The sequence below is a fragment of the Anabrus simplex genome, chromosome 4, assembly GCF_040414725.1.
Source record: "Anabrus simplex isolate iqAnaSimp1 chromosome 4, ASM4041472v1, whole genome shotgun sequence".
Lineage (NCBI taxonomy): Eukaryota > Metazoa > Arthropoda > Insecta > Orthoptera > Tettigoniidae > Anabrus > Anabrus simplex.
In genome coordinates, this window is record NC_090268.1 from 272,194,667 (window position 1) to 272,214,479 (window position 19,813).

Genomic DNA, 19,813 nt, shown 5'->3' on the forward strand with positions numbered 1-19,813 from the left:
TAAAAGCGTCCTGGATAGAACTCTCAAGGCATACCAAGTGGCCAGTGGTCGAGCGAGCGACTCGGAAACCACATTGGTATTCGGACCAATTTCCTCTTTTTCACAGGGCACCACACAAGGCGGCGATTCATTATCCTCTCTAAAATCTTACACAAGCAGTTCGTAAGACAAATAGGTCTGTATCTTCCTGCATAATTAGGGTTTTTGTCAGGCTAGAGGACAGGAATTACTATGCCCTCTCGCCACTGAGGTGGAAACTCACCCTCTACCCAGATTCGTTTGAACATACGAAGGAGATATAAAAGTCGATCCTCACTAAGGTGTTTCAACATCTGGTTATGGAAGTCACCTGGTGCGGGAGTCGTCTTCTTGCACCGTGCCAAGGCGCCATGGAGTTCCCACTGCGTAAAGGGTACGTTATAGTCCTCTGAAGCTTAGATGGCAAAACTGAGTTTATGACGTTCTGCCTCTGGCTTCAGAGCTAAGAAATCACGATGGTAATTCTCGGAACCAGACACATCCCCGAAACGACCGGCTAGATGATTAGCAACACAAGGTGAATCTGTGACGATATTGTCTGCAATGGAAATTCCTGTCACTAAAGATGATTCTTGTAAACCCGAAATACGTCGAAATGTAATCCACACTTTAGATGACGGTGTATGTGACGTCATAGACGACACATATCTCTCCCACGAAGCTCTCTTACTCTGTCTAATAAGAACTCACGCCATGGCGCGAAGTTTTTTTAAATGTTACAAAGTTCGCCACAGTAGGTTGCCTACGATAAGGTTTATGAACGCGAGTCGTACTTTTATAACTGCTGCAATTTCTTCGTTCCACCAAGGAACGCGTTTTCGGCGAGGAGTCCCTGAAAAGGATGGAATGGACTTCTTAGCAGCAGCAGCAGCAGCAGCAAGAATAACTTGTATTATGTAAGATGTATCGCCGTCTCTGCTTGGGCCAGTTGCGTCAGTAAAGGCAGCTAGTGCTGTGAACTTTGGCCAATCAGCACGTTTAAGAATCCATAGAGGAGGAGCCCCGATAGATTCTTTAACAACGTAAGTATAATAGGAAAATGGCCACTGTTACAGAGATTATCGTGTGTACTCCACCGAAACCAGGGAACCAGCGTTCGGCTGCATGCGAGAGTACTGTATGTTCCGTAAGGCACACTGAAATGAGTTGGTTCACCTGTATTCAAAATATATAAATCCAGCTCTCATAGAAATATTTCCGTCTCCCTTCCCCTGGGGCAAGGCGTTTCTGAGCCCCATGTAGGGTGATGGGCTTTAAAATCTCCCAATAAGTGGGATGGTGGTAGAAGCTGATCTAGAAGATCAGTGACACCATTTGTATTAAGAGGCTGGCCTGGTGGAAATTAAGCATTACACACTGTTGCCATAAAAGGAAGCGGTACCCGCACCGCAACTTCTTCCAGCCGGGTTCTTAGAGGAACCTCTTCGCTATAGGTATCAGAACGAACAAAAATACGAAATTTCCAACGCCACTAGCGCTCGGTGAGCAAGATATCGTTCTGTCGAATATAATCTGAAATTTCTCAAGACCGTATGATGACCTGGTCCGAGATTAGTGTTCTGAATACAGAATATACTCGCCGCGAACTCACTAATGAGCTTGTGCAGCTCAGCAGGATGCTTTTCATAACCGTTACAATTCAATTACAACAGTGCCATAGTTTGTACTAAAAGAGAGAGTGTTAGGTTATGATCGGCAAGATGTTCGTAAACTTAAACACTATCGATATCATCATCTACATCCGTAGATGTTGATGACAGCTCGACGTCCACCCAGTTATCAACGAACGGTGGTACTGACGCTCAGAATTCGACGTACCTTGGGGGCAGGTTATCTTTCTACGAGGGGAGCACTCGGGTTTAGGGATAGGCGTACCTGCTGGTACTGATTCATACCCTCTGAATGGAGGGCATGATTTCCCTTTCGCAGGAGATGTTCAGGAGCACCCGTTAAAGGCGTTACCCTTTTCCGCCTTCCTTTCTTGTTTAGACGGGCTGGGATATAATTTCGCTGCCCTGGTCGACGATGCCACCTCCGCCGGCTTGGACACAGCTTTCACCGACTTCTTGGTGTGGGGAGACTTGGTCTTCCCCCCTGCTGTGCCGGCTTACGACTCCCAGCCGGTACAGATTTATTAATGGTCGAAAGTTGGGTGATCCCCACTCTTTGCGACTTTGCTCTCAGGAGCAACAGCCGCCATGGGCAATCTTCACGGGTAACGATGTCGTGATTGACAGACCTGGGAGACTCTGAGCTATCATGCTGTAGTCTAGATTATTGGCAGGAGAATGAAACTTACGGCACACTTTCTTGTAGGAAAGACCATCCAGGGCCTTGATCTCCTGGATCTTCTTCTCATTCAGATATGTCGGACAGTTCCGATCCCGAGGAGAATGAAGACCAGAGCGGTTAGTGTACCTGTACGGAGTTGTGGATTCTTCCGCGCCGTGAGCTTCTCTTCCACATGTACCACACACAGACTGATTTGAACAACGGGATACCGTACGTCCGAATCTCTTGCATTGATAGCATCGCATAGGAGGCGGGATGTACGGCCTCACATCGCAACGATGAGTTGTTACCTTGACTTTTTCCGGTAACACTGACAACTTGAAAGAGACAATGAAGGCACGAGTGGCATCGTCTTCACCGTTGACTTTGCGGACGGGTGCCACACCATGGTTCCTCGTGTCTTCCATCAACTTATCGTCAGTGTTTAAAATGAGGTCACGGTGAAGATGACTCCACGAACCAGATTCAAGGATTTGTACTCATCCACTTTGACGAGGACTTCACCAAAGTGGTTGCACTTAAGCAAATGATCGCCTTGGACAGCTGTGCGAGACGTCAAAAACAAACTATCGTTGCACATTTTCTTGAGATCCTCAAGTTCGCCGTAGATGCCTTCAACTTGTCTACTAAAGAGGATCGATTTAACCAGCTTAAAATCATGCCCATCGGTTCTCGTAGCAACCAGAAACGTAGGGAAGCTGGACCCAATTCCTTTACGCTGCGCATGTTCCCAAGGTGTAGAACCCCGCAAGGAATCGCAAGACTTCGGTGGGGGACCACCTTGGGCAGGTCAAAGACGTTTCGAGGCCATACCCGAAATCATCCTCGCCGAGTTCCACCCACTCCTATCAGGGGCCTCTGTAGCCGAACTATGCAGCCAAGGCTATATCTGCCTGGTCGTACCAGATATTGTCCGGGATCCGATGTTAGACGGTGCCTAATACGAAATGACTGAGGCAATGAGCACTAGGACTCCCTTCCTCCAATCACCGGCAATAGCATGTACCCCGTGTACCGAGTAATAAATATAGAGAAAAAATAAAAATAAAAATAAATAATAATATGTCCTTTTGGCATTCGGCTGTGCGTGCACCTGTGTTATCAGGCGGATACTACTGCTCGAGTACATGGCGCTTCCACCCGAATGCTTCCCGCGGTCACCAGCGGGCTTTCGAGCGTAATCCCTCACGTAAGAGGCCCATCTCCGAACAGCACACACATCAAGAATTTTGAGTCTGTCTACAACTAACCATGAAAAACTAAAAAAATATAAAGAGGGGTCCGATGGCCGCATGACCCTTTTAGTCGCCTTCTACGACAGGCAGGGATTACCTGCGAATTTATTCAGCCCCTCCCATACACAGGGGATACACATGATACCAAACCGCAATCCATTTCCGCGCCAAGGTCGCCCCTATTAGTCGCCTCTTGCGACATGCAGGGGGTACCGTGGGTGTATTCTACATGTGCGTCCCCCACCCGCAAGTGGTCCCGTTTATTTCAAGATGGTAATCAACCAAGTCCTTAATTACAATAAATAGAGTTAACAATATATAGGCCTACATATACGAATGTTTGTCAGTGATTTAATGTGGAACTACTTTACGCAGCGCTGATAGCGCATCATTTAAGTAAACGGACTGCAGAATGCAAGAATACAGGTACGAATCAGCCTCCTGGCGGCTTTTCTTAACACAGGAATCTTGTTTTATCAGGGAGAATTACTAACGTTTTATATTTTATTAGTGAGTTATGCAGCCGTTTACAGTTTAAAGGAATTATTTCATCCGTAGAACTGGCTAGGCGAAAGCAATAGCATTTCTTCCTTCATTATGATCGGCGCGCGTATGCGTCGTTAGCAAAGCTGTCTAAAGTTCGAAGATATGTCACTCATATTGAAGAAGGAGAGATCTGAGGCAACTAGCATATTGTCGACCTGTAATGAAGTGAGTGTGATACAACTCTTGAGCAGGAAAGTTTTGAGCCTTGGCAGTCCTTGGTAATAAATATCCTCAGAAAAGTACCGAATTTTCATATTAGAAGATTCAACGTACTGGTGTGTGATATTTCAAGGGGACAGGTAAATAACAGACTGCAACGCGAACATATTTTTCACGCACACAGCAAAATGGTAATAACTTATCTAAACATTAATGGTGAAGTGTTGCCACATAAGAATGTTTCTATTGTAGGTGGCGGTGTGTGTCTATTTAGATCTATATTTTTACACTAGCGAATGTACCCGTGCTTCGCTACGGTATTCTACATTGTATTCGGTTATCGAAGTAAATAGTGTACATGCAGTAAATAAGATTGTTTTAAAATTGCATGTCTCTTAGCGTTATCCGAGAAAGAGCATGGGGAGTTCCCCGTACGTTGTTTCCAATGTAAAGTGTTTGTTACGGATTTGTGATATAACGGCAGGCTCACTTGCCTACTGGCATTCACAATCGAGTTGGGAAGTTTACATTATAATTGCAGGCCCCATTGCCTACTACGCGGACAGAATCGATTTGGGGAGTTTTCGTTAATATGGCAGCCCCCTTCCTACTTCCAGACAGATTTCAGGTGAGGAGTTTTTATTATAATGGCAGGCAATTACCCTACTATCACTCGAAATTGAGTTGTGCAGTTATCATTATAATGCCAGGCCCATTTTCCTACTGCCAGCCAGCTTACTGCCAGTCACACCAAGTTGGTGAGTTTCCATCAAAATAGCAGGCCACTATGCCTAATGCCAGTCACATTTTAGATGAGGACATTTCTTTATAATGATAGGCACCCTTGCCTACTCCCAAACACAATCGGGTAGGGGAGTTTCAAACAAAACTGCATGGTCACTTGCCTTCTGCAAGTCAAATCGAGAAGGGAACTATTCATTATAATTGTAGGCTTTCATTACTAATGACAGTTACACAGGAGTTGGAGAAGGAACCCTTTCCTACTGCCAGTCAAAGTCGGTGTGGGGAGTACTTATTACAATAGCAGACCCACCCTTTCTCGATCGCTAAAAATCGACATCAGTGAATATATATAGATCGACATACGAAAGTATATGCGTATTTACAATATTGAAGACCTTCATTTACAGATTAACTGCTACTAAACGTACGTCATATCGACAAAGGATTATACCATAAGACACGCCGGATTTAGTGGCCTAAATGGCTGGTCCTATGATATGTCATCTATTCTTGGGTCAGATTGAGTTAGAAACGTGGAACAGGGTAAAGGTTTTGTAAGATTATCTCACATTACATTACTTTTCGGATACATACATAGCATTTGGCTCACATATGGCTACTGGGTGGGCCAATTTTCGTGAAGAGTTTAATGATTCTGTATTTCATATAAGTAATTGAAAGTATGAATTATGCATGTGAAAATTCCAAATTGACTTAACATCGATTAAAGAGAAAAATCAAACGTAAAAGGGATACAGATACGGCAAAAAGTCATAAGACCACGGTTGTAGATCATTCCAAATTGAACGGAGATTGTGCAATCCGTTATAGGATAGGAATTTCCGAAGGTCTGCACCATCATTAAAATTGCCTGCGTATTTCGATATTCTTCGGGGATTCAAAGTGAAAAATTTAATGATCTAGGAAGTTTTCCGTTCGTTACAGGCCTAAACGTATAATTTTGTCAAATTTCAATTATCTTCTTTTTCTTCTGGCAGAATATGGCGCAATTTGGATTTTGGGCGAGGCGGGTAAAAATTAGGACTTTCAGGAAACTAAACCAAAAATTATGGAGATGGTCATTATTACCCCTTAAACGGAAATCTGTACGAAAATTTCTCCAAAATAGTCAGTGTAGAGGCACACAGTCGTTACGATCTGATTTATATAGATAAGGAATCTGCTCCATGTAAAACACCTTTTGGGCTATGTCCGCTGGACTTAACCGGCAAAAGTGACCATTCATGATATCTCCCTTAGTAATCCTCCTGACGAAAGAATGCACATGAAAAAAAGGTTTAGAGGTGGAATTCCATCACGTTTGGTCGATTTCCAGTCAGGTTGGTCTTGTACTGTATATGTTGTGGAAGAGTAAAATCACCATTTCGGTTCCCTATAAACCGCCAGTCCATTCCGGAACATGAAATGTTATTTACGTTTAAAACCTACCTTTGGACAGGTGGATGCTAAATATAAATTTTGGTTCGAATGTCTTCAGTAGTTTTCAAATTGTAAGGAGTACGCTTTACACGCACCCGCTCGGGAGTTAAGTCCGATGGGACTTGTACAGAAAAAAGGGTCCGTTAATGATATCTCCCTTATTAATCCTCGTATCGAAATGATGCACATGAGAAAAAAGGTTTAGAAATTATTATCTACCAAGGTAGGTAGATTTCCATTAAGTTTGGTTGTGTATATTTTGTGGAAGTGCAAAATCACTGTTTGGGTTTCGTATAAACCCCCAGTCAGTTCAGGGATTTAGAAACAATACTTGCCCAAAACCTATCAAGGACAGGTGTATTCTAAATATGAGTCTTGGTGGAAATACATCCAGTAGTTTGTAGCACTCGCGTACATACGGCGTAATTAAGGAAGAAATAATACAGTTAAGAAAGTTGAAAGTAATAGAAAATGGATTATAACTGCGGACAGCCGGATAACGACAAATATGTAAATGCCAAGTGAATGTATTGGAAAATCAAATGCCCCTCAATAAATTATGCTAGTGTGAGTAATGGATATAATAAAGCGGTAACAGAGGAGAAATTTAGGTCAGTGATTCTTAGGTAAACAAATAATAAGAAGATGACTAATGGTGTTATTACTTAATCTATTCGAGGGCGGTTATAATATCCAACGATATTCCGCCAATATCCCGCAGATAGGCCGATTGACGCCTCTCTTGCCTTCTACCCAAGGAACAACCACGAATTTAAAAGCATGATGAGGAAAATGGCAATACGTTACTTCCCTGCTGGCATGCAGTCAGAGACGTTGCCATGGTAACCTGTAGTTTCGTTGTCGGTCTGTCGGTCACTCAATGCAGAGCATGATACCAGCGGAAAATTGTAAATTTCTCCGTCATGTGAAGAGTAAGGTAAATTATGAACATAACGAAAGTTGTTTATAATGAAGAGACGTTTCACATACGGTAAACGAAGTTTACAGAAAATCAATAGTATAAGAGAAAATGGAGGAAACCCATTCTGGTTTTCCTATAAACCACCCGTCTATTCGACGATTGTAAAATAATATGTATATAGAAACCTTCCCCGAGATGAGTATTCTCTAAATATGAAGTTTGGTTGAGATCTATCCAGCCGTTTCGAAGTGATGGTGGAAAAACCATTCAGGTTTTCCTATAAACCCCCGTCTATTGAAAGATTTTAAAATGATATGCATATCGAAACCTTCCCCGGGATGAGTATACTCTAAATATGAAGTTTGGTTGAGATCTATCCAGCCGTTTCGAAGTGATGGTGGAAAAACCATTCTGGTTTTCCTATAAACCCCCGGTCTATTCAAAGATTTTAAAATAATATGCATATCGAAACCTTCCCCGAGATGAGTATGCTCTAGATATGAAGTTTAGTTGAGATCTATCCAACCGTTTCAACGTGATGGTGGAAAAACCATTCTGGTTTTCCTATAAACCCCCCGAGTATTGAAAGATTTTAAAATGATATGCATATCGAAACCATCCCCGGGATGAGTTTACTCTAAATATGAAGTTTGGTTGAGATCTATCCAGCCGTTTCGACGTGATGGTGGAACAGACAAACAAACAAACAGACAGACAAACAGACAAACAGACAAACAGACAAACAGATAAACAAACAGACACGAAACGTAAAAACCACCGATTCGGTCTTGAGTTGACCTAAAACGGATAAATATCTGAAAAATTGGCAAAACAAAAGAAATTACAGACAGCGGACCCCCTACAATTTTATTTATATAGATTTTACATTCTATATTCTACTCAGTTACGCCATAAATATGTTCGTGAAGCTATTGTTTCGTATGTTGTGAACAGTTGGGTAGAGTTCTCCAGTTTGTCCGAAAGTCATTATGGTAATAACTATTCCTCCTCATAAGAGTACCGACTTTATATGTCAAAAGATTCAAATTATGGTGGAATATGTTGAGTTTACGGCAGCAGGCAAAACATTTCCATACCACTTTGAAATTTGTCGTGATGAAATGTTATACTGGACATTTGGTGATGAACCTAATAACGTAATAAATTGCCATTTACTCGTAATCATTCTACCGGATTTTTTGAAGTATATGGATTTTTGTGTGAAGAAACAAGTGCTTCATTCGTTGTTCGAAAAGTACCCCAAAACGTTGTACTTGATACAAAAATGGTACAAGGAAAATCAATTTAAAGAACATCACCCACACTTTAACAGAATAATGTTTCCGCACATATGATTGTTGCAAGTAAATACCAAAAGAAAAATCTTGAAATCCATAGAGCAGCAGCAGACACGCACCAGAAGAATGATTCCAAGTTTCATAGAGCAGCGGCAGTCAGGTACCAGAAGAATGATCCCAAGGCACATAGAGCAGCGCCATGAATATAACAGAAAAGTCAGAAAAATAATCTCGACGTTCATAGAGCAGCGGCAGCTATATACCTGAAAAATAATCCGGAGGTTCATAGAGCAGCGGCAGCTATATACCTGAAAAATAATCCGGAGGTTCATAGAGCAGCGGCAGCTACATACCAGCAAAATAATCGCGATAATCACAGAACAATTCAAACGCTTTATGAGCAACATCACCCTGGGGTCCGAAAAGAAAGACGATTGCGTCCACGGAAAATTAAGTTTCGTTCCGGGATGTCTTACGATCCTGAAATTGATGATAATGATGATGATGATGCTTGTTGTGGAAAGGGGCCTAACATCTAGTTCATCGGCCCCTAATGGTACGAAATGTTATGACAATTTAAATATCCATAATCCTCCACTGACCAGAATTCGAAAACGTGAGGACGAAGAATGAATGAATGGATGGATCAATCAACGCCCTACATTCCCAGAAACAAGCGTTAAACAATAGTATTACTGACCAAGGGACTGCTTCTAAAGCATAGTACTGAACCGATGAGGCTTGCAGTCGAAATGGGTCCAAAATTCATCGGGCTGGACGCATATGTAACTGGTTTTATGAACATTCCCCACAGTATTACATCTCGATTGACCCACAAAACACCTGACTTGAACCATTTTGAAAATCTACGGGACATGTTGGAACAGCGTATAAAATGCCGACATCAGTATCCATTAATTTTGTGGATATACACGATCAGATCCTCAGCGAGTGGCTTAATCTGGATTCGACGTACTTGCACAACCTTTTGGACTCACGTCCTAACAAAATCCAGGCGGTTATCAATTCCAGATGATGATGATGATGATGATGCTTGATGTTTTAAGCGGCCTAACATCGAAGGTCATCGGCCCCTAATGGAACGAAATGAATGACATGAGACATGAAGTTAAAATTTTAAAAGGTATCCACTGACTAGAGTTAAAAAAGAATGGTGATGAAGAAAAATGAGGGTGAGATTAAAACAGTCAGTGGATCTAATACGCAATGCCTTATGTTCTATTAAAATAAGAGAAAGTACAGGAAATCGAAGGAATAAGGCATTGCCCAGTAATACTGATATTAACACATAATGTACGTTAGACGTTCAAATAACACATTACAATGCGCAACATAAACTAAAATGAAGTCAATGAGATAAAAGCGCAACTGACATAAACAACACTAGGACAAAGGACATCATCACACACGATAAAAGAGACCACTATCCCTCATAAAGCGGATGACGAGGTCTGCTGACTGCTCGTCATCGCGCAAGATAAGGGAGATAGTACTCGGAAGGTTAATACTACGGCGCAGATCGACCAGGTCCACGCACTCCGTAAGGATGTGTACCACGGTAAGATGGTCGCCGCAGGTACACACCGGAGGGGGTTCTCCTTTCAGTAGATGGGAGTGCGTCAAGATACCGTGGCCGATCCGAAGGCGACATAATACCACGGCTTCCCTCCGCGAAGCCCGAAGGGAAGTCCTCCATACCTTCGTTGTTCCTTTTATCGCTCTCAGCTTATTGGGAAGTGGGATGGCCTGCCACTCCATCTCCCAATGAGACATAACCAGATGTCTCAGCTGAGAGCGAATATCACTTGCTGGAACCTTGAAAGGCAACGGGGGCAGTGTAACTGCCTCCTTGGCAGCCTGATCTGCTAACTCGTTTCCCTCTATGCCCATGTGGCTGGGGAGCCACACAAACATAATTCTGGTGCCGGCATCCGAACACCCGGCCAGCAGGTCCTGGATCCGCTGCACTAGAGGGTGTCGAGGGAAACAGGTATCAATAGACTGAAGCGAACTCAAGGAGTCAGTACACACGAGAAAGTGTCGGCGCTCATTGTCTAGTGCGTACCGCAGAGCCTCACAGATAGCATAGAGCTCTGCCGTGTACACACTACAGGTGTCCGGGAGAGCAAAAAGAAACCGATCATTGTCGACAACGAACGCACAGCCCACCTTCGTATCTGTCCTTGAACCATCCGTGTAAACGACGACTGAACCTGGATAGCGGCCAAGAACGGACAGGTAGATCCTCCGATAAATCGAAGGGTCCGTGTCTCCTTTCGGGCCAGTGTGCAAATCCAGGATGATTTCAGGTCGTCGTACAACCCACGGAGGTACCCCACTTGGTTGTCTGACAAGGCAAGGAATCGAAGGTACGTCAAACAATTCATAACTGCTATCCAAGCGTATCCCAACCGGCCGCGTCGCACGAGAATGAGCAACGTACAACAAACGGTTGCCATTGTTGAACACGCAGGGATAGCTCGGATGAAGTGGCATCTGTCGCAAATTTGCAGCATACGTAAGTAGTAGTTGCTGGCGCCTCAGGTGTAAAGGCGGCACACCAGACTCAGCGAGCAGGCTAGCGATGGGGCTAGTACGAAAAGCTCAGTCGCCAACCTAACCCCGCTGTGGTGGATACTGTTCAGCTTCGCAAGAACGCTTGGTCTTGCGGAGACATATGCTGCACTGCCGTAGTCTAACCGAGATAAAATGTGTGCCCGATAGAATCGCAGGAGCACCACGCGGTCAGCTCCCCAATTAGTGCTGCTAAGAAACAACAAGAGGTTAAGCCTCTTGGTGCATTGCACTTTTAACTCACGCACGTGTGGCTCCCACGATAATTTACTGTCAAAAAGGAGCCCAAGAAATCGGTAGGTGTCAACAACTGGAAGAACGACATTTCCTAGATAAAGCTCAGGAGGAGGGTGAAGAGTACGTTGACGACAAAAGTGGACAACGGAGGTCTTTGCGGCAGAAAACCGAAAGCCATGTTCTAAGGTCCACTTCTCCACCCTCCGAATAGCTTACTGTAACTGTCGCTCGGCGACTGCCATACTGCACGAGCTATAGTGCAGAGCAAAATCATCCACATATAGGGACGGTATTACGGCTGGACCAGCAGCAGCGACAATACCGTTTATGGCAATCGCGAACAGAGTGACACTAAGAACCGATCCCTGTGGGACTCCATTTTCTTGAACGTGGTATTGCGAATATGTCCTCCCTACTCGGACACGGAATAGACGGAGTGACAAAAAATTCGCAATAAATACCGGCAAGATACCTCGGAATCTCCATTGATGCAGGACTGATAGGATGCCATATCGCCAGGTGGTGTCGTAGGCCTTCTCCAAGTCAAAGAAGACAGCTACCAAGTGCTGTTTGCGGAGAAACGCATCCTGGATAGAGCTCTCCAGGCGTACCAAGTGGTCTGTGGTGGATCGAGCGGCTCGAAATCCACATTGGTACTCGGACAAGAGTCCTTGTTTCTCCAGACACCACACGAGTCTGCGATTTACCATCCTCTCAAATAGCTTACACAGGCAATTTGTAAGACAAATCGGTCTGTAACTTCCTGCATACTTAGGATCTTTGTCAGGCTTGAGGACAGGGATGACTATGCCCTCTCGCCACTGAGACGGAAAATCACCCTCTGTCCAGATTCGGTTGAACACACGAAGGAGATATAGTAAACTATCATCACTAATGTGTTTCAACATCTGGTTATGGATGTTGTCCGGTCCAGGAGACGTGTCCTTGCAAAGCGCTAAGGCGCTGCGGAGTTCCCACTCCGTAAAGGGCACGTTGTAGTCCTCTGAAGCTTGGGTGGCAAAACTAAGGTGATGACGTTCTGCCTCCCGCTTCAGAGGGAGGAAATCAGGATTGTAATTCCCGGAGCCAGAGACATCCGCGAAATGACTAGCGAGATGATTAGCAATCGCGAGGGGATCAGTGGCGACACTGCCTGCAATGGAAATTCCCGGTACAGCAGATGATCCTTGAATACCCGAAATTCGTCGAAGTTTCGTCCACACTTGAGATGATGGAGTATGTGACGTCATGGACGACACATATCTCTCCCTGAAGCCTTCTTACTTTGTCGAATAAGAACTCGCGCCTTAGCGCGGAGTTTCTTAAATGTTACCAAGTTGGCCACAGTAGGCTGTTTACGGTAACGTTTATGAGCGCGACGGCGTTCTTTGATGGCTGCTGCTATTTCATCGTTCCACCAAGGAACGAGTTTTCGGCGAGGAGCCCCCGAGAAAAACGGAATGGACTCCTCAGCAGCAGCAAGAATAACTGGGGTGACGTAAGTTATTTCCTCGCCGACGGTCCGCCTGACATCATCGTGAAAGACAGCTAGTGATGTGTACTTTGGCCAATCAGCATGTTTAAGAATCCATCGAGGGGAGCCTCGACGGGTTTATGTTTCAACAATGTAAGAATGATGGGAAAATGGTCACTGTCACAGAGATCATCGTGTGCATTCCACCGAAACAGTGGAACCAACGTCCGGCTGCATATACTTACGTCTATGCGAGAGTATGTGCCGTAACGTACAATAAAGTGAGTTGGTTCCCCTGTGTTCAAAATACATAAATCCAGATCTGTTAGAAGTGTTTCCAGCTCTCTTCCTCGGGGACAACGTGTCTCAGAGCCCCATATGGGGTGATGGGCGTTAAAATCTCCCAATAAGAGGAAGGGTGGTGGAAGCTGATCTATAAGATCAGCGACTTCATTGATGTTCAGATGCTGGCCTGGTGGAAGATAAACTTTACACACTGTTGCTATGACAGGCAGCGAGACGCGAACAGCTACAGCCTCAAGAGGGGTTCTTAATGGAACCTCTTCGCTGTAGCTATCAGAACGTACAAAAATGCCAACGCCTCCGGAAGCCCGGTGAGCATAGTATCGTTCTGTCGAGTATAGTTTGAAATGCCTCAAGACCGTATGATGACCAGGTCTGAAATTGGTCTCCTGAATACAGACTATACTCGCTGCGTACTCACTAATAAGCTGACGTAACTCAGCAAGATGCCTGTCATAACCGTTACAATTCCACTGTAACAGTGCCATAGTGTGGACTATAAAAGGAGTGTTAGGTTATGAGCGACAAAATGCTCGTAAGCCTAAACACTATCTAGTTCTACATCCGTAGATGTAGAGGACAGCGCGACATCCAATCCGTCATCGAAAGATGGCAGGGGTGCCGCCCAGAACTTCGACGCTTTTCGGGCGCGAGGGGGTCCCCTACGAGGGGAGCGCGCAGGTTTGGGAGCTGGAGTGCCTCCTGACGCAGACTCATATCTCCCAGATGGGGGGCATGACATCTCCTTCGAAAGGGAAGTCCGAGAGCGCTCAGGACGGGCGCTCGTCTTCCCCTGTTTCTTTTCTAGTTTAGACGGGCTGGGAGATGGTTTCCCAGCCCTGGTCGACAATGCCGCCTCCGCCGGCTGGGGCGCGACTTTCGTCGACCTCCTAGGGGGGGGGGAGACTTAGTCTTCCCCCCTTGCTGTGCCGGCTGGGAACTGCCAGCCGGCACAGACTTCTGGTTGGTCGAAGGTGGGGTGGTCCCTCCCTTCGAGCTTTGACTATTCGCGACGTTGCTGGGAGCAGCAACAGTCGCCTTGGGCGCAGCGGTCTGGACAGGTGTCGAGGTTGTAAATGACGAACCTGGAAGACTCTGAGCTATCAACCTATAGTCGAGGGTACGGGCAGGTGTATTCGTAGAATTAAACTTACGGCGCGCTTCCTGGTAGGAAAGACCATCCAGGGTCTTGATCTCCTGGATCTTCTTCTCACTCAGGTATGTCGGACAATTCCGATCCCGAGGAGAATGAAAACCGGAGCAGTTAGTGCACTTGGATGGAGTTGTGCACTCCTCCGCGCCGTGAGCTACTCGTCCACATGTACCACATACAGCCTGATTCGAACAGCGAGATACCATATGTCCGAATCGCTGACATTGATAGCATCGCATAGGAGGCGGGATGTACGGCCTCACATCGCAACGATAAGTTGTTACCTTGACTTTCTCTGGTAACACTGACAACTTGAAAGAGACAATGAAGGCACCAGTGGCAACGTCTTCACCGTTGACCTTGCGCGTAATGCGCCGGATGTGTGTCACGCCACGGTTCTTCATGTCTTCCATCAACTCGTCGTCAGTGTTCAAAATAAGGTCGCGGTGAAAGATGACTCCGCGAACCAGGTTCAAGGACTTATGCTCCTCCACTTTGACGGGGATTTCGCCAAAGTGCTCGCACTTAAGCAACTGATCAGCTTGCAGTGCTGTACGAGTCTTTAGAAGCAAACTACCGTTGCGCATTTTCTTAAGTTCCTCCAGTTAGCCATAGACGCCTTCGATGTGTCTACTAAACAGGATCGACTTCACCAGCTTAAAATAGTGCCCATCGGTTCTGGTAGCGACCAGAAACCTAGGGAAGCTGGACCCCATTCCTTCACGCTGCGCATGTTCCCAGGGAGTTGAACCTCTCAGGGAAGCAAAAGTTAAAGACTTAGGTGGGCGACCACCTTGAGAGAGCCGACTTCGTTTGGAAGCCATGCCCGATAGCATCCTCCCCGAATGCCACCCACTCCGATCAGGGGTCTCTGTAGCCGAACCAAGCAGCCAAGGCAATACCCACCTGGTCATAGCAGTTACTGCCCGGGGTCCGATGTTGGACGATGCCTAATACGGGATGACTGAGGCAATGAGCACTAAGACTCCCTTCCTCCAGTCACCCGCAATAGCATGTACCCCATAGCATGTACAGAGCACTAAATATAGAAAAAATAAATACAAATAATTAATAAGAATATGTCCTTCTGGCATTCGGCTGTGCGGGGACCTGCGTTGTCAGGCGGATACCACTGCCCGGGTACATGACACTCCCACCCGCCGCGTCCTGGGTGGTTGCTGGCACGGGCTTTCGAGCGTAGTCGCACACATAGGAGCTCCATCGCCGAGCAGCACGCACATAAAAATTTCGAATTGTCTACATCTGACCCTCGGAAGAATAAAAAAAATAAAGAGGGGACCATGGCCACATGACCCTTTAAGTCGCCTTCTACGACAGGCAGGGATTACCTGTGAATGTACTCGACCCCTCCCATCCACAGGAGGTCCAACACATTATACCAAACCGCAATCCATGTCCGCGCCTAGGTCGCCCCTTTTAGTCGACTCATACGACAGGCAGGGGATACCGCGGGTGTATTCTACATGTGCGTCCCCCACCCGCAGGGGGTAGTGTGTTTGGTCCGCGAGAGGTATTTTATTTCCCTCAAGTCCGCCGGCAAGCCGGTTAGGACCCCCCTATCCGCCACCTGGGACGCGCCACGTGGGAGTATCACCTCTCCCCCTGCTACGCCTTCGTAGCAGGTTCGTGGATCAATTCCAGAGGCGGAGTTACACGGCATTAAATGATGCTTGTAATGTTCCCTCCAGGGGTGACTAATTTTTTCCGGTGAGCTAGAGATTAGCAAATGTAACAGTGCTTTGCTACGGTATTCTACATTGTATACGGATATTGAAGAAAATTACTGTTCACGCAGTGAATAAGATTTTTTAAATTTCAGGTCTCTTAGCGTTATCCAAGAAACAGCATGGAGAGGTCTTCATACGTTGTTTTCAACATAAAGTGCGAGTTGCGGAGTTGTGATGATAACGGCAGGCTAATTTGCCTCCTGCCATTCACAATTGCGTTGGGAAGTTTGACGATAGACAACAGGTGATTGGTTGAAGTTTTCGATATTCTTATACCTGATTGATCATTGGAGCAATGACCTAAATTTACAATGGCGTAATAGTCACGAAAGGCCTGCGGATTACAAGGTGTCGTGTGGTCGGCACGACGAATCCTCTCGGCCATTATTCTTGGCTTCCTAGTCCACGGACAACATGTAATCACGTAGGCTGTGTGGACATCGAACGAGCTCCCAGATCCAGTTAGAAATTCCTAACCTGGCCGGGAATCGAACTCGCGACCTGCGGGTAAGAAGAAGTCTCTCTACTCTTACATCACTGAGCCGAATCAATATTCAGGTAAAGCATACTTAGTTATTTAATTAGGACAATCTGCAAAGTCAGCCTTGACTGAGAGGTCTGCATGTGACTAAGACAGTCGATATCATTATTGTAATCAAACTGACAACACGACAGATCTTCACTGGGTCCTTAAATATAATGTATAGAACAGCTAGTGAAAATACACATTTTAAATATACAGTTACTAAAAAATAAGGTCTTAAACCTATTTCAGAGTGCGAATTGTGATATTTTTCATGGCTCTAAAATTGAACCCGGAATACTCGTTATCCTTGAGGGCATTGGGTCAGACTAATGGGGACTCTACTACACTAGAGTTTTACATTGTAAATGATACTAATTCATGTTTGTTTTGCCTGCCTGATTGCCATGATCATTAGGGTGTCAAGTCTGTATTGCCTGACACCATGGTTAACAGAAAGACTTTTCACCATCAGAATATTTGCCACAGGGTAGGAGAAGTGGTGATACGGTATACTATTTGTAATCAGTAGATTGCGTGCCAAAGCCTGGATTCAATTCCTAACCTCTCCACAGTGTTCATTTGGAACGAGGACATACGGCGCTGTTGATGGGGATTCTTCCGTCAGATGGAGAGGTTAAGACTTGAAGGTGCTATTGGACAAGTGTAGGCCATATGCCTTCCTACTATCAAGTATATCAAGTCATCCATTTCGTCTACTTACTCCTCTGATGAACTTACAGAACTGCCTCCTGTCATAAAAGCTACAAGGATTCAATTCACTTCACACCCGACCCAATACAAAAACAGGGCAAATATTGGAAACACACTAATGTATGGTTTCTTTTTCTTGCAGGATATATCATCCCTCCCCAGCATGGCTGCTGATGGACAAGACGTGACGCCTCCAATACCATCTTGGTTAAATATGGACTTCATCCAGAAGGCTCTCCGTTCTGGGGATAACAATCCCACTCTGACTGTCCTCTCATGTAAAGTTTCCATGGCCAATTCAGTAGGAGACGGCTACAGCTCTGACATGTACAGGATAATAGCCAGGTTAGGAGGTTCACAAGAACGTCGTGTGATCGTGAAATGTCATCCTCAGGGAGGATTTAGAGAAGTATTGCTTAAGAAGGCTAACGTATTCGATATAGAGACTCGAATGTTGCAGGAAACTCTCCCAGCTATGTACAAGCTTCTGAACGATGCCAAGCCAGGAGTATATCAACCATTCGCTGCAAAGTGCGTCTACCATGGAAACGATCCCATCCAATTCATTGTACTGGAAGACCTACGGCATTCTGGGTTTACTCTGGCTAAGAGACATGAGGGTATGGATCTGATGCACTGCACTATGGTTGTAAGAGCTCTAGCTCGTTACCATGCAGCTTCCATTGGTCTCCATAATCAGAATCCTTCATCTGTGGAAAGTTATAACAAATTTGTATATAATCAGGATATGAAGGAGGAAATGGTTAAGATCTTCGAGACTGGAATTCGATGTCTCTCAGAGGAAGTTTCACAATGGCCAGGTTTTGAAAAATACGCCTGGAAATTGAAGAAGCTAGAAAGCAAGTTTTATGACAAAATAGTAGAGACCACCAAACGTAAAAATAATGAATTTAACGTTCTTCTTCATGGGGATACTTGGACGAACAACATCATGTTCAAATATGCTGACTGTGTTCTTGAAGATATACGGTTTGTTGACTTTCAACTTGCTTACTATGGTTCACCGGCTCTAGATCTCCAATATTTTCTGCACGCTTGTACCAAACAGGAAATAAGAATGAATTACGTGGACAAACTGATAGAGGAATATCATGGTACATTAGCGGAGACACTGGAGATCCTTGGTTGTTCTCACCGATCAGTTCCTCTTGCTGTAATAAGGAAGGCCTTCGATGACTGTGCGTTCTACGGCCTTGTGGCTGCAACAGCTGTTCTACCGATTGTTCTTTCAAAACCAGAAGATGGCTTAGATGTTGATGACGTTGAGTCCGGAGGTTTGTCAGAGAGTCAGAAGAAGATATATTCGAATAAAGCGTACGTCAGTGCAATAAAATGCATGTTGCCACTGTTTGAAGAGAAAGGGTTGCTCGATTGTTAATTGAATGTACAATGTACGAAGTTTCCATTTTAGGAGAACAAATATCATGAGCAAGTTTACAATTTCGGGACATTAAGGTGGTTGTCATAATTATCACTAATAGATAATCAATGTTGTTATTTATCATCTCAAAATGTTAACATTAATTTAAAATTATTGTACAAATTTTGTAATAGAAATTACCTGCAGCCAATCTTCCAGATGAAATTGCAATATCCTTGAATCAGTAGAACAATAAAACAACCCGTCAGTGGGGGGCATAGAATTCACCCACGGAGTATCCTGTCTGTCGTAAAAGGTGACTGAAAGGGATTACATTGGCATGGTACTGGACTGCGGAAATGAGTTCATATATATATACACTGACTGACAGTGACAATGCAACACCAAGGAGGAGTGGTTCGAAAGGGATGAAAGTTGGGGAAAAAACAGAGACGGTATGCAGGTTACACAATGCGCACGGCATCGACTCAGTAGGATGTAGGACCACCGCGAGCGGCGATGCACGCAGAAACACGTCGAGGTACAGAGTCAATAAGAGTGCGGATGGTGTCCTGAGGGATGGTTCTCCATTCTCTGTCAACCATTTGCCACAGTTGTTCGTCCGTACGAGGCTGGGGCAGAGTTTGCAAACGGCGTCCAATGAGATCCCACACGTGTTCGATTGGTGAGAGATCCGGAGAGTACGCTGGCCACGGAAGCATCTGTACACCTGCCATTCCCTCATCCAAGTCGCTCTAGCCCGGCACCATGCCAGGCGTGCACGTCTATGCTGTGGAGTCAATGGTAGTCTTCTGAGCGGACGCCGGGAGTGCAGGCCTCCTTCAACCAATCGACGGGAAATTGTTCTGGTCGATATTGGAACAGCCAGGGTGTCTTGCACATGCTGAAGAATGGCGGTTGACGTGGCGTGCGGCGTGCGGGGCTGCCACCGCTTGGCGGCGGATGCGCCGATCCTCGCGTGCTGACGTCACTCGGGCTGCGCCTGGACC

The 19,813-nt window shown here is 45.3% G+C and overlaps 1 protein-coding gene across 1 annotated transcript in view; it reads left to right on the forward strand.

The window, feature by feature from the left end:
• LOC136872641 (uncharacterized) overlaps positions 1–19,138 on the forward strand; it is a 58,386-nt gene extending 39,248 nt beyond the window's left edge. Inside the window, exon 2 of the mRNA XM_068227503.1 lies at positions 17,565–19,138. Within this exon, the coding sequence (XP_068083604.1) occupies positions 17,586–18,821 (1,236 nt within the window). The 5' untranslated portion in view covers positions 17,565–17,585 and the 3' untranslated portion in view covers positions 18,822–19,138. The remainder of the gene's footprint in view (positions 1–17,564) is intronic.
• Positions 19,139–19,813: the final 675 nt, after the last annotated feature.